Raw genomic sequence first — 16571 nt, 5'->3', positions numbered from 1 at the left:
CTCTTCTAGTCCTCCAGGCCCTACCCTACATCACACATCTCCCCACCAGCTCCTCAGCCTACACCATCTTCAGAATCCTGTCCTCCTGTTAAACATTTCTTCTTCCAATAAGATTTCCTTCTTTGCAAGACTGGGCTATGTGCCTTTGGTGAGGAATCTTTTACTTCATCTTTCCCCGTATTATCATACTGCACTCTAATGGCCTGTCTTTACAAAAGACTAAGCTCTACCACCATATACCCAAGGTTAGAACTAGCATGTAGCAGAAGCCCCACAAAATCTGCTGAATTAAACGATAAGATACTATTTAATGGCACACATGTGCAAACATACACAGTGTATACATATTAATATTTAATTGCATATGTGCATATATATATATATATACACACGCTAAATGGTGTGCATGTGTGTATATATATACTAACAGGTATGTGTGTATCAGAAAAATAAGTTACTTCCCATGCCCATTCCAAGAAGAAAATAAAAAGCAATAAAGCTGAATTACTGTAGCATCTAGTCTGCCACTTCACTAATCATCTGGGCATGCTAGCACTCAATTCCCTCAGCTGTAAAATATGAAAATCCTAAAATCCTCCTTGATGTAAAATTTTGAACATCTCAAAAATGACTTTCTACTCAGCAAAGTCAAGTAGACTTGTAATCTACTCAAGTCAAAAGGGAGGATCAATTATTAGAGCCTACCATAGCATGATAATAGGTACCCTAGAAAACAGAAGATAAATTCCCACTGAGCACTTAAAAGGTTAGCAGGACTGCTCAAACATCCTCCCCAAAGAGAAAAGCCTCAACCCACCCCAAACCAAAGGTGAGCAAACACTCCCAAGCCCAGGAGGTATATGCCATCAATGAGCTTTTGCTTTATCACACTTTATTTCAAATAACTTTTTGCTATCCAGAACCTTCTCCCATTAAGTTTATATGGAAAGTATAATGAAAAGATAACATAATTTTATACTAATTAAATTTACTCATGTCAAATCAAATACAAGAGCCCTATCAGTTAAAAAATTGAGGGGAATAAAAAACAAAACAGAAGAGTTGGGTTGATTTTGAAGAGATCCACTCCAGTTAAACAAACAAGGTGTTCAGAGTTTAGAATGTCCACTGCTTCTAAATAGAGGCTTCCCAGGTGGCTCAGTGGGTAAAGTATCCGCCTGCAATGCAATGCAGGAGACCTGGGTTTGATCCCTGAGTTGGGAAGCTACCCTGGAGGAATGGCAACTCATTCCAGCCTTCGTGCCTGGAGAATCCCACGGACAGAGGAGCCCAGAAGGCCGCAGTGCACAGGGTCACAAAGAGTCAGACACGACTGAAACAACTGAGCATTGCTTTTAGATACCCATTAGAATGAGTTCAAAGAACAGAACAGAAGGTCTGAGGCAGGAAATAAAAATCAAATCTTAGAAGAGCAAAGCTGACCAATACATATTAAATACAATTCATAAAACAGTATCTAAAGGCCAACAACCACACAGACTCAGAGAGATGAACTTTCAGACGTCACATACATCCATCCCCTCATCTTACAAGTGAGTAAACTAAAACTCACTGTAAGGAAATGACTTGCCCAAGATTACATGACTGATAATAGAAGAACCAAATGTCTCCTGACTCCAAATTTAGTGTCTTCTCAGTTTTCAGAACTCCTTCCCCATCAGGGCCTGCCTACCAAACACAAAGTCTTTCAGAGACACATAACACTGTAACAACTGTAATACTTGATAATGAATGTCATTATCACAAAACAAACCTTCTGAAAACAGATAAAAATTAGAAAACTTAAAAGATTCAGAAATGCATTTTTGATTTTCATCTCATCTTGGGGTCTTAAATCCCGTATGAAATGCAAAACCCATAAAACTGATCACAAGTATCTAGACCCATAAATCTTAAAATATTCATTGGCAGTGTACTACATGAAATTGTCATTTTAAATGACAGTAACAATGAAAGCATCAGAGAACACCAGGTTGCATTTTGAAGTTTCTCTGTGCTCCGACACTGCTCTCCTGGCAGCATTCAAGGCAGCCACTCCAGTACTCTTGCCTGGGAAATGTCATGGACAGAGGAGCCTGGAGGGCTACAGTCCATGGAGTTGCAAAGAGTCAGGAACAACTTAGCAACCAAGCCCAGCCTGTGTAGGCATAAACAGAAAGGAGCACAGACTCCCCACATAAGCTCTTCAAGCATCCCCTAGACCCTCCCTGCCACTTTCCAATATCTCTTCCACAACTAAATCAAAGCACTAGAAACTTGTTTTCACACCCCAGCGGGCCATTAATCTCTTATGTTTTTATCCCTAGACAGATCTTTTGCAAACAAAAAGCAAAGGAACGACAACAACTGATTAAAAAAAAAAAAACAAAACCCACTGTCTGTATGTAAACTGTTCTCAAAACAATTCAACAGTTCTGGACTACTATTGAAACTCTGATTATCAGTATCAAATACAGACATCTATGATGAACCTCTGGTTGCTACTGGCATCTTCAATGACTATAAATGAAAACTCTTTAGGCTCAAGAGAATGGAGTTAAGAGGATGAACCAGTACCCACACCCTGAAACCTTGTCTTCAAAGCCTTTTGCAAGCACCAGGTTAAATCATCAGATCCTTCTTCTCTGTCACTTACAGTCTCCCTTAGCACTTAATTCTTTATTTACAGGCCTGTTTCCCCATTAAACTGAAAGCTCCAAGAGGGCAGAGGCCATCATCTTTGCATCACAATGTACATAATTTAGTTGAGAAAACAGTCACTGAATTGAGCAAAAGAGTAAAATTTTCCCACTTTGCCTCTTTATTTTTTCCATTTATCAACAAAATTTAAGTAAAAGAAACCATGGACAACCTTAGACCCACAGTCCTTTCTTCCTCTGAGCCATTCTACAATACAAAAATCCTTTTCCCTACCACAATCCTAAGAGCACAGAAACTGGAGCAGAAAAATCCTAATAATCTGGTCCAATTCTCTCATTTTACAAATGAGAGTTACAGCATTTATTAATGGTCACACACCCAATTAGTATCAGACACACACGCAAACCAACAAATCCCCAACCGCTTCCTCCAATTTATATCCCATTATCACTGTATCAAAAACAGACTGACTGCCTACTGTGTGTGTGTGTTAGCCACTCAATCATGTCCAACTCTTTGCAACCCCAGGGACTGCAGCCCTCCAGGCTCCTCTAGCCATGGGACTCTTTAGGCAAGAATACTGGAGTAGCCATTCCCTTCTCTAGGCAACCTTCCCAACCCAGGGACAGAACCAAAGACTCCTGCACAGCTGGCAGACTACCGTCTGGGCCACCAGAGAAGCCCTGATTGCCTACTATATATCCCATCAATTCAAAATCATCCAAGAATACCAAGTTTTCTTTATGTTTGTGTCTTCTAATCTATATTTTCTTAACAGACAAAGACTTCTTAAAAGTGCATATGCAGAAAATACATCTTCCCATTTCTAGTACTTTGACAAGGATGTGAAAAATACTTGGCACAATCAAGATGTTACCATTGGGAGAAGCTGGGTTATGAGTACATGGGTCCTTTTCTGCATTATTTTTTCAACTACTTGTGAGTCTATAATTATTTCAAAGTAAAAAGTTAAAAATAAATTAACAAACATGGCCCACCTACCGGATGCCACTCCAGGACCCACTAACCTATCACTTCACTCTTCTACAAACTTTCCCAAAAGAGCCAGAAAAAGTTCCAAATGCTTCTCAACCCAAATTCCAGGAAGGGTTGGTGCAGCTACCCCAAGCCTAGCACAACATTTGAGAAGCACACAAACATTTACTGAACAAGGGAAACTCACCTAACATTGTTCTCGACTCTGCCGGCAACACACAGCAAATATTGACACGGGGCAAACTCTTCTGTCAGTCTTTCATAGTTTGCTACTCGCCTGTGGATCAGTGTCACTCCCCTAACCAAGACTGTAAGCCTATGAGCACTGACATGCATTTTTAAAAAGCTACCCTCTCAGTGTCTCTCAGTTCTGGGGAAGACCTGATTTTTATGTAACTTATTTCAAATTTTTTAAATTTCATTTGTAAAAACAGAAAAACAAATAAGAATTACTCTAGCCTCAGACAGACGGCTAGAGAGCCTACAGTCTGATGGAGAAAGGATGGCTGGGGCAGTGAGGAACGGGCAAGTTTGGCCCTATTTGCTGTCGTCATTGTTGTTTAGTCGCCAAGTCGTGTCGGACTCTGCGACCCCACAGACTGCAGCACACTAGGCTTCCTTCTCCTTCACTACCTCCTAAAGTATTATCAAACTCATGTCAATTGAGCCGATGATGCTATCTAATCATCTCATCTTCTGCCAGCCTCTTCTCCTCCTGCCTTCAATCTTTCCCAGCATCAGGGTCTTTTCCAATGAGTATTCTCTTCACACCAGGTGGCCAAAGTATTAAAGAGTTTTAGCTTCAGCATCAGTCCTTCCAATGAATATTCAGGGTTGATTTCCTTTAGGACTGACCGGTTTTGCTGTCATTGATGAATTTTAAAACAAAGAAATATGGGTAAGAGCCTTTTATACCAGGATCTTCACACCTTTTGTTCCTGATGATGGCAGTCTATTTAGACACTATGAGAAACACTGCTTTAAATCAAAAAACCTCTTAATCAGAAAAGGCTACCACAGTAAATGTTTTTACTACAATCTGGTTAGGTTATATTACTTACAAAACTTTAACACTATTGCCAGAAAAATTTTCCATTAAAAAAAAAGATTTTAAATATATCACCCTCAAAAATAAATGCTATCACCTCTCAAAAATATCAGTTGAATTTACAAAAAAAAAAAAAAGATTGAATCTTCATGTCAACTGAAAGCTTTTTACATTTCCAAAGAGACTTCTGAGGAATCAAGAGACCCTGGAGAAGAAAAGCAAAAGACCAACTGGCCTAGAATCCCAGGGTTTTATGAAACCAAAGTCATTCTGGATGGTATGGGAAGGCTGCTAACCACACACGGACTGGAATCAGGTGTTGTATTTCTTTTTCAGTATCTCTCTGCTCTCCGAAGTGGCAGAAAGATGAGCAACTGCCAACAAAATCAGCCCCCATGTCATCTCTGACCTGCACACCATGGGTCGCCAACCTCCCCTATAGAAGACAGCCATTCCTGGTTCTGTGTCCCCTCGACAGTGACAGAAACCCAACAGAAAATCAGTAGAAACATGTGGCAGCAATTTGGATTCATCCCTGCTGGCAACTGCAAAAAGCAAAGAAAAAGTAGTTCCTAGAGGACAATGGCACCCCATTCCAGTACTCTTGCCTGGAAAATCCCATGGATGGAGGAGCCTGGTAGTCTGCAGTCCATGGGGTCGCTAGGGTCGGACACGACTGAGCAACTTCGCTTTCACTTTTCACTTTCAGGCATTGGAGAAGGAGATGGCGGCCCTCTCCAGTATTCTTGCCTGGAGAATCCCAGGGACAGGGGAGCCTGGTGGGCTGCCATCTATGGGGTCGCACAGAGTTGGACACGACTGAAGCGACTTAGCAGTAGCAGTAGCAGTAGCAGTATACTCTCCTAAAGAACCACCATAGCAATGGTCCACAGCATCCAAGGACTCCCTCACTGTTCACAGCATCCAAGGATTCCCTCCCCCCTCAATATTCTTGATCTATAATTATCACAACACCTGATAAGCAGAAAAATGCAGTTACTTAAGGAAAACACCCAGGGACTTCTCAAAGATGACGTTTAAAAATGAAAAAGTTTAAAGTGAAGTTTAAAAATTACTAAAAATATAAGCATACGAAGAGAATGAATGTTTAAACTAGATTTGCACAGACCCACACAAAAATCACCTGTCTGGTGCTTCCCTTAAAGTTTCCATATGCAGATGATGACACAGAGCAACAACTTGACTACTTCAAATTCCTTTGGACAGGAAGCAAAATCACTCCCACAATGGAAGAATGTAGACAGTGAACTATACAAGTTCATATACTCCTCCCCTCAAAGCTTTTCATATAAAACCCTATTTTCATCACTGAGACATCAAAATAACCCTACCATATTATCTCTGCTCTTTTGACATTCTTCATCAAGTTAACTTCCTGATCTCAAATTTGGCTTTTGCTAAAAGCTTACAAAAACCCATCATCCTCCACTTTTCACATCACAGCAGCAGGCTGTTTCTCCACAGGAAAACACTCAGGTGAACCTCCACCAGGCCTCTGAGAAAGTCTTAGAGCAGGTCATAAAGAGCTACACCACCTTATCATATGAATTCTGGAATGGCATATTCATGCTGGGGCAGAGCCAGTTTCTTGAAATGGTAGTTTCTCAATACTTTTCCTTTTATACTAAAAAAAATGGGGCCTGAACTGATGAGAAAGGAATCTATCTATTCATTCAATTCACAGTGCTCCCTAGACTGGACACTGTCATAATCTTTATAACTAGTGATCTAGAATACCACTATTACTAATGAAATTCCAAACTATATAATCTCTTTTATATATGTGTGTGTGTATATATATATATATACACACACACATATATACATTAACATGAAAATTTGCTATCAAGAAAAACGTACGTTTGAGTAGCTTTTTCCTAATGCAGCATGATCACAACTATATTTTAAAAGAAAAATCTATGTATAGGAAAAAAGAGACCAGAAAGTCACCAAAATACTACCAGTGATGGCACTCCTGCTAGACTTTATAAACTGATTGTGTTTTCTGAATCTTGTGTAAAAATGCTTTTTATTTTTTATATAAATTTATTTATTTTAATTGGAGGCTAATTACTTTACAATATTGTAGTGAGAATGCTTTTTAATAGTAAGGAATTTTTGAAAACTATTAACAGTCAAAAACTTGAAAACAGCTCAAATTTCCATCAACTAGAAAACAGATAACAATATAGTGATTATCCAAACAATGAAATACTACTACCACAATTAATGTGGCATCTGGTCCCATCATTTCACAGCAAATAGATGGGGAATAAATGGAAACAGTGAGACTTTATTTTCTTGGGCTCCAAAATCACTGTGGACAGTGACTGCAGCCATGAAACTAAAAGACACTTGCTCCTTGGAAGGAAAACTATGACAAACCTAGATAGTGTATTGAAAAGCAGAGACATCACTTTGCCAACAAAGGTGTGTACAGTCAAAGCTGTGGTTTTTCCAGTAGTCATGTAATGAATGTGAGAGTTGGACCATAAAGAAGGCTGAGCACCAAAGAATCAATGCTTTCAAACTGTGGTCCTGGAGGAAGACTCTTGAGTCCCTTAGACTGCAAAAAGATCAAACCAGTCAATACTAAAGGAAATCAGTCCTGAATATTCACTGGAAGGACTGATACTAAAGCTCCAATACTTTGGCCACCTGATACGAAGGAAGAGCCAACTCATTGGAAAAGACCCTCATGCTAGGAAAGATTAAAGGCAGGAGGAGAATGGGATGACAGAGGATGAAATGGTTGGATGGCACTACTGACTCAAATGGATATGCATTTGAGCCATCTCCAGGAGATAATGAAGACAGGGAAGCCTGGCGTGATGCAATCCATGGGGTCCCAGTCAGACATGACTTGGTGACTAAACAACAACAAACATAATTAATAAAAGAAAAAAAAACTGTTACATGTGCTAAGGAAAAGTCACCAGACACATGATCCCTATTCCATGAAATTCTAAAAAAGGCAAAATTATAGTGAGAGAAAGAAGAATAGCTGTTTTTCAGGAGCGTGGTGAATAGCTGTTTTTCAGAAGGGGCTCAAAAAGCAAAAGGGCACCAGGGAACTTTTGGGATCATGAAAACGTTCTGTATCTTGATTGTAATCATGGTTACACAACCATACACATTTGTCAAAACTCAAACTGTACACTAAAAATGGGTGAATTTTATTGTATGTAAGTTAAACTTCAATAAAGCTGAGTTACAAACTAAATAAGAATAAATAAAGTTGAAAACATTTTATTAAGGTGAATGATACCATTGGAAACTGAACAAATAACATCACTTTGCTGTTTAAGCTTATATTTTTATTTACACATGAAGTAACATTAATTTGTAATGCTTTACTCAATATCCTGGAAAAAATGAGGATATCAGAAACCAGTTACCTAAGAATTTATCATATTTCTCATTTTGAAGGAGTTTATTACCACTATAGTGATCTTATCAAGGAAATAATATAAAATATGATCTCACTAGAGAATAATTTCTAATAGCCAAATTCAATTTACCAGTAATCTTACCTCTATGAAAGTGTTAGTCACTAAGTTGTGTCCAACTCTTTGTGATCTCATGGACTGTAGCACACCAGGCTCCTCTGCCCATGGCGTTCTCCAGGCAAGAATACTGGAGTGGGTTGCTATGCCCTTCTCCAGGGGATCTTCCTGACCCAGGAACAGAATCTGGGTCTCCCACATCACGGGCAGATTCTTTACTATCTGAGCCACCAGGAAGTCTTACCTCTATATTAAGTTAGAAGAATGTTGTAAACTTTTCACATGACTTATGCCTCAATGTGCCCCACTTTCAAGAACTCTGTCTTTCCATCATTATTATAAGCAACTTGCTGATCAAATGTTATCCCACTACAGGTTAAAGATGTAACAACATCTGTCAGGAATATTTCCAATGTAATCTTGCCTATCCATCTAAGGCTATTATCCAAACAAACTTCTCTTAAGAACGTCAAATTTTATAACATGTTAAAATTTAATTAGTTCTATTATGTAAAATTGCAAAACGGTCAATCATCAAAAATAAGCTTTCATGTAACAACAGGAAAAATCTAAACAGACTGAACTCTGAGATTAAGATAATATTTTTAAAGCTTTCAACTTTGAGATATATAATGAAGGTATATCAAATAAATGATCTGAGGGAAAGGAATAAAGAGGGAAGAGACTTGAAATCAGATTGGCCATGAGTAGGTAACTGTTGAAATGGGTGCTCACTATACCATCCTCTTTACTTTTGTATTTGCTTTAAAGTTTCCATAATAAAAAGCTTTAAAATAATTTTCAGAATAAAACTTAAAAACCAATTATAAAAACAAATCAACATTTCAAAATTACAGTGAGCCAGGAGGCAGGCTGTTGTCATTTGCTCAGAATGCCAAGGTGTCAAAATGACAGAAACACAGACTATAATTAGTTTTCTTAACTAGAAATACAGTTGGCCCTGTGTCTCCAAGGGGTATTGGTTCCAAGAGCCCCGGCAGGTACCAAAACCCTTGGTTGCTTAAGTCCCTTTATAAAATAACTAGTATAAATAGTTAGCACTTGGTATCTGTGGATATGAAGGGCCTAGTGTATGTATGATGAAAATGGGGCATAAAGACATAAGTACATTCTCCTGTAACATAAAATTACTCCCCTCAATACACTCTGCAAGATCTACTTACATGTAATTTGACACAGTCCTCGGTGACGAAACTTTCCTTTAAAGACTATTTCCTAAATAATGTTAATTGTTAAGGAAAAATCCTGACCTTTCCTAAAGTTCATCCCATTATTCCTAGTTGTACTCCTGTGTACTATGTAATTGCCTTCCCAAGTATCTGTTTACTCCTAGACGTACAATTTAGTCACTGAGTTTTTGATTTATAAAACTAATCTTCCCTTGTTTGTCTTCATTTTCAATTTTTTGTTTGGCTATTCCATACCCTGTCTTTAATCTTACTTTCCTTAAACAACTTAATCATTTTAGTGAGGCTTGCCTGGACTTTCCCAGTAAAGTCACTCTAGTATTATTGTTTCTAGGTAACTATCTCAATAATCATATAGTCAGATTTCCCACTGGTTTGGTGACGTGATTTTTTTTGGTGTAGCACAATGAAACTGTAGGCAGCTTTCAGCTATTATAACCTCTACCCACCACAATCTTTGTTCAGCTCCACATAAACCCAGGCCTCTTTTCTGGATCCTACTGAAGGGATGAGGATATGCCCGAGTCTATAAAACCCAACAGTTCCTAATAAAAATAAGATGCACTTACTAAATGCCAGGTATTGTGCAAAAAGCTCTTTCTGTGTCAACCCTGCCCAACAGAATTTGCAGTGATCATGGCACTGTTCTGTATCTGCACTGTCCAATACCGTGCCACTAGCTACATGTGGGCACAGAGCACTTGAAATGTGGTTACTGTTACAGTTCCACAGTAACTTGTTAATTTTATTTCTTTTCAACTAATTTCAATTTAAGTAAGTCATGTCTTGAGACTAACTTATATTGCTTGAATTTTTCATAAATCTCCCTTTAGTTTTATATCTGTATATATTCAAGATGATCTATGATAGAGTTTCTGAACCTCACCACAACTGACATCATGGACAGGTTCATACTTTACTGTGGGGCTGTCCTGTGCATCACAGGGTGTTGAGCACCACCTCTGATGTCTACCCAACTAGAGGCCAGTAACAATGCCCCAACTGGGACAATCAAAAAACGTCTCCAAACACAGCCAAACATCCCCAGGGGGGCAAAAACTACACCCAGTTGAGAACCACTGGTCTAAGACTAACAGTCTGGATTCTGTACTCAATGCTAAGGATATTCTAGTGCAATTCCTCTAGTTCCTATTTTTCTATTTGGAAACCAGGCAAAATGTAAAAGCAATAAAAAGTAACTATCTCTTTATAATATTTTCCACAGAACCTATATTATAATATTGTGCTTTCCCACCTGCTATCTCAACTATTCTTCACCAACCAGGGTACTATACCTGATTTAGAAACTGAGTCTGAAGGGGGTGGGGAGGAGCGACAGGGAGTGAGACTGTAAGTGCTTGAACGACTCGCCTACCACAACATAGTTAATAACTAGCAGGGCTGAGATAAACCAGATTTAGGAATTCCTAATTTTAAACTCCTATCTACACTACCTTATTCTGTAGCCTTATAGCATCTAAAGGAGGAGCTCCTCGGAGAAAAACATTTTTGATATAACAGTCTCAACCCCGATTGTTTCTGGTCACACAGCACACTATAATGCCTAAGAACAAAGTTCACAGGAAAATTCCACATCCAGACCAACAACGTGAACTGGGTTTCAGTGTAGTCAACCTGCATCCCAAAGAGTAATTCAAGACAGGGACTAGCCTCAGGGACACATATCACCTTAAAAGGCCTCTCCTAACCTAGTACTAGGAAAGCGTTAAGAGGTTCCGGGCTCTGACAAAAGGCCTAAATCAATTTGAAGCACAGGAGGGAGGAGTTGAGGAGAAGGGGAAATCAAAACTCTAAGACAGGTGGCTGCACAAAGGCTGGGACACCTCAGAAAGCAGAGATTTCCTAGAATACAGGCCATGTGGGACAGTGAAGAGACCTAGACTTCAAAAATCAAAGATCCATCATGTGGCCCTCATCTGTCAGTACCCTGGATAAATTCCGTAAACTTAGGCCTGGTTTTCCAGCACATCTGTGAAAAGACTGGTCTACTGACTTCTTCAGCACCCCAGGGTTTGGTGAGTTGCACTTCCAGCTCTCCTCTCAATCTCAAAATGCAGTACCATGTTCTTGGTATGGTTTTTACTACTGATATTTCTTGAGATGTTTTAAGCAGGAACATAGCACTAACTCAAGGAATTCACTAGAAAGAAAATCAAAATGTCACACAAGTATCTGAGCACTGAGTGGTTTCAATTCCATACAAAGAATATTTGCTGAGGGGCCAGCTCTCTGCACCAGGGACCTTGTAATCATTCTGGAAATCCACAACCAACATCCCAGGCTCTCGGACTGCCTAGCCATCCCCACCTGTATTCTACTACTGCATTATTTGACTCCCAGGGCCAATAATTAAAAGATTTTAACCCAATATACCAAGACTGTCACAGAAATGCATGAGTGCATGCTTAATCATGTCCAACTCTTTTGCAACCCCATGGACTGTAACCCATCAGGCTCCTCTGTCCATGGGATTTCCCAGGCAAGAATACTGGAGTGGGTTGCCATTTCCTTCTCCAGAGGATCTTCCCAATCCAGGGTTCGAACTCATGTCTCCTTCATTGGCAGGATTCTTTACTGCTGGGAAGCCCATCATAAAAATAACAAGTATAAAAACAGAGGAAACGCACTCCAGTATTCCTGCCTGGGAAATCCATAGATAAGAGAGACTGGTGAGCTACAGTCCATGGAGCGGCAGAGTCAGACTTGACTTTAGAGACTAAACAATTTTTAGCTTTAGCTTTTTTGCCTCCACATCACCCTGTTAGTATCATTCTGCCATTTGTTTTGTTTTGCCTGCTTCTTTTATTCCTCCTGCTAAAAATGAAAAAAAAAAACCACAAAGGGAAAAAAATCAGATTTTTTTTTAATACTGAGTACATTTTAAACGCTGACATCACATTTCTACACTAAACAAAATATATGACTTTTAATAGGATGCAGCCATTTTAAATAGAAAACTTTATTTGTACAGCAAAATATTGGTGTTTTGAGGCATTTTGACTAAGCAATTTATTTTCAATACCATGCTGCCAGTCCAATCTTACTGCTTTTCAGGTAAATACTAAAGTATATGTATTTATAGATTTTTTTTTCACTGAAACTATCAATTATCATTTCATTTGTGACTATCTTTTCTATTACCAAAACTTTCTTTAAACCTTGGTAGATTTTTTTCTAAAGGCAAAAGTTTTCTGGGCTCATTCTAGTTAAGTTAAAAGGTTCCAGAAAGAGTCTAGTGTGGAAAAAGATTTCCCTTAAACAATGCAGCAATGGGTTGATCTATTATTTTCCAACTAGGTATGCAAACAGGATCTTCTTCTGAATGGGAGACGCAGAAGAGCTCCACAAGTCAACTACTTCAAAACTGGAAAGCATGACTATCTCAAATGCTGCTTTCACAAAACAGACCAGACATTTTACTGCTACTAGATACAACTACAGGTTCCTAAAATTTTATCTAAGCTATTTTTTTAAATATCTACACACATTATTGATGCACATATTTTACGATCCCATTTTCGGAACCACCTGTCTTTATTTCTCATGAAAGTTGAAGATGATCCAAATAGTCTCAATATTGTATACTGAGAGTACAGGAGTCAAAGCTGATTATCTGTTTACACCAAGAATGAAAAAAGAAAAGGTACCTTTAAAAAGGATACATGTAAATTTCTAGACTAACTGAAAGAGGAATGCTCAAAAATTATTCAAAGTGCCTAACAAAACCGCAAAATAGGTTTTGGCATGCACGATCAATTGAGTAAGTTAGTTTGGATTCCTGGTATATGAAGTTAGGATTAGTATAAAAAATACACTGTACTTCTCTCCTGGTGCAATGTAACAAGCTGCCCTACAAGCATGGCCAACTGGGTTCTATGAATGACAGGCAGTACAGCTATCCTCACTACAAGCCTGGTTCTAAAATTTACCCAAAAAAAAAAAAAAAAAAAACTTTATGTAAAAGTCTTAACAAAAGATTTGTAATGAAATAAAATCGGAGTAAGACTGCATTACAAATGACTTGAAACTTATTTTCGTACTTAAAAGAACTATGTGACCACTCCAAATTAGTATTTTAAGAAAGTATTCCAAAAGTTTTACAAACATGTTAAATACAATATGGCTACAACAGCAAAGATTAGACAAATCCGAACCCAATGCCAGAAACCAAGCCTCCAGCTTCCCGGATTGAAAGGCTGTCCGCCCCACCTGAGGCGGTTAGATACCCCGAGACAGAGGCCAGTATCTCAGCAGCAAGTTAGGCCTCTTCCTCCCTCGGGGAAGTGCATGACAAACAGGGCTTCATGCAATTTATGTCACCCGGTCACTTAGCAAAAATCATATCTAACTTCTAAAAGTGGGCCCTGACGGCCTTCTATATTTACGAGGAATAGAGAGTAGCGAAAGTTTTGGGATAGAAACTTAAAATGCCCCACTTTCTGACCCTGTAAAACATTTAACCCTCATTAGATCTGAGTCCTAGCTTCTCAGCCTTGCCTAATGGAGGTCTCCCTCAACCTCTTCGGAATCTGTTTTGCAACAGTGAAGGAACTTTTCCTGCTTTATCTCAGTTCCCTGAGAGCATGCGGCCTTGCAATTCAATATCCTAAACTGGCAGGGAACGGTGGAGGAGGGAAGGGGAGGAATCCGGAGTCAAAACAGCCTCCTTATGAAAGACCAAAAAAAAAAAAAAAAGAAAGAAATCATAATTCCTCCTCCGCCCACAGCAAAACCCATCCCAGAAATTTACAGCGTGTTAAGAAAAGCAGCACTGAGAACTGCAAACGTAAGAGTTTTCCTTTGACTCTACGCACGGTTTTCAGCTGTCAAATTACAACTCAGGAAAACACTATCATTAGAATAAAAAAAGGAAACAAAAAAGCTCGCACCACAGGGACTGGGAAGCTGGAGCTGCCAGCACCGTTTCGAGAGAAAACAGAGCAAAGGGAACCCAATCCACTTCCCTCCCCGCCCCGCACCCTCGCCTAAATTCATCCCCTCCCCGGACCGGCAAGCCTCACTGCAGGGGCTCAAATTTAATAATAATAACAATAATCATGGCGCTTCCTCCCTCCCGCCACCCCACCCGCGATCTGCAGGGAATCAGCTTCTCCCACCCGGGTCCCCCGACCCCACCCCGCCCCGCCTCCCCTCCCCCCGGGAGCTCCAGGCCCCCGCCGGTCCGACCACCCCACCGGACACAGCTCCCGGGGGCCCGGGCGAACCCAGCCTACCCCGGGGCCCCTCGCCCGGCTTCTCCGCTTCCCTCTTTTTTTTTTTTTTTCAACCTCCACCATCCCCCATCCGCATTGTCTGTCTCAATTCAACTTTGACTAATATGGATTCCTCGGGCCTGGCCCGGGCGGTGATGAAGCTCCCCCCACAGGGAGCTGGATACCCACCCGCCGCCCCCACCGAGTTCAACGCGGCTCCTGCGTGGAGGCGGGGGGACCGGGGGGCGTTAGAGGGTGCAGTGCGCTTCCCCGTCCACAGCTCGCTTCCCCCCACACCCCCCCGACCCCGCGGCCCCGGCCCTTGGGACCAGAAGTTTGCCCCGGAAGGGGCCTAGCCGGGGGGCAGTGAGGACCCCCGCCCTCCCCCACCGGCCGCCGGTCCGGCGCGGCCCCGTGGGGGAGGGGAGGGCGGGGAGGCGCCCCTCCCCCCGCCGCCCGGCCCGCCCGCCGGCCCTATTACCTGTCATTGAGCTGGTCCTCGGTGCCCGGCAGCGGGTGAACCACGAAATGGATGGACGTCATGGTGCTTCCTTCTCGTCGTCCTCTCGAGGACGGCCCCCTCCCGCTCGGCTCCCCCCACCCCCGAACCCCTTCCCCTCGTCAAAACCCACAGCCACAGCCGCCGCCGCCTCCCGGTCCCCAAATGAGAGAAGCAAATGCGCAGGGGCCGCCGCCGCCGCCGCCGCCGCCTCCCTGCCGGGCGTGTGTCCGCGGCGCGGAGGTCCGGCGGGGCGGGCAGGAGGGCGGATCAACACGCCACCCCGCTCCCTCAGCGACAGCGCGCAGGAGTGCGAGGCCGGCGGCCGGGACCCGGGGCGCGCCGCCACTGCCGCCGCCACCGGCAGCCGGACGTCGGGAGAGGGGCCCGACTGAGGAGGGGAGGGGGACGGGCTGCGGGCTGTGGGGCCGGTGTGTGGTCCCGGCGGCGGACGGGGTCCGGACTAAGGAGGTGGGGAGGGAAATGAGCCCGCTCGGCGCGTCACTGGCGAGAAGAAGCCGCCGCCGCCAGCGCCGCCGCCGCCATCTTCACTTCTGCCCCAGTTTCTCCGTCTCGCAGGCTCCGCTCCCGAGCGGCGGGGGAGGGGCGAACGGGAGGAGGAGAAGGAGGGAGGGAGGAGACCGGCAGGCGGGGGGCACGGCCGCGAGGGGGCGGGGCTCCGGGAAACGGGCGGCGAGGCCCTGCCGATTGGGCGGCTCAGCCACGGCGCTGTAAGGCGCGCGCCGATTGGGCCGTTCGGCTCCCGAGCCCGGCCCCCCCCCCACCGGGGGGGGGGGGTGGGCTCGCTCCCGAGTGAGTGTTCCGGAGAGCACGTGTTCGGGACAGATGAGGCGGAGGGGCGAGCCGGCTGGGGCGGGGAGTCCGGGAGGGAGGCTAAGTGTGTGTCCCCAGCACGATGGTGGTGGGAGGGAACAGGGGCTCCTCCAGTCTCGCGCTCTGATTTCTCTTGGGGCAACCCTAATTATTTTGCGGACCCTTAGGGGTTTTCTCTTGTTGTTTCTCGTCCTTCACATCCGCAGTTATATTTAAAGTGAAAGTGTAGAAATCTGTTAAGGGGCAAGGAACGCACAGCGTTTTATTGGAGAAGTAAGGTAGTTATGTAAGGGCCTTTCCAGAAGGTCCAATCGTAGGATTATAAGCTGACTTTGCAGCAACTTCTTTTTATCACCCTGATTTCCCCAGTCCCACCCGCCACGCAACTGCCACCATCACGTATCCACACAAAGACAAAATGTGGAAATTTCCACCGATTTCCTGATTTAAATGACTCATGAATTTTAATTCTTTTAAATGAAAGATGAAATATCTATTTCATCGAAGATGTTTCGTTCTTCAGCTTATGATCCGTGGGATCATAAGGGCTAAGTCTTGAATAGA

At 42.5% G+C, this 16571-nt stretch overlaps 1 protein-coding gene across 5 annotated transcripts in view; it reads right to left on the bottom strand.

Moving 5' to 3' along the window:
• Positions 1 to 15814, bottom strand: part of UBR5 (ubiquitin protein ligase E3 component n-recognin 5) — a 137468-nt gene extending 121654 nt beyond the window's left edge. For 3 of the 5 annotated variants that reach the window (XM_061439243.1, XM_061439246.1, XM_061439245.1), the window contains exon 1: positions 15156 to 15814. In XM_061439243.1, the coding sequence (XP_061295227.1) occupies positions 15156 to 15217 (62 nt within the window). In that variant the 5' untranslated portion in view covers positions 15218 to 15814. The remainder of the gene's footprint in view (positions 1 to 15155) is intronic. The other 2 variants (XM_061439244.1, XM_061439247.1) reach the window with 1 other exon arrangement.
• Positions 15815 to 16571: the final 757 nt, after the last annotated feature.

Source organism: Bos javanicus, chromosome 14 (assembly GCF_032452875.1).
Source record: "Bos javanicus breed banteng chromosome 14, ARS-OSU_banteng_1.0, whole genome shotgun sequence".
Classification (NCBI taxonomy): Eukaryota; Metazoa; Chordata; class Mammalia; order Artiodactyla; family Bovidae; genus Bos; species Bos javanicus.
Note: the sequence above shows the minus strand (reverse complement) of the source record. Positions and strands in the feature narration are given on the sequence as shown.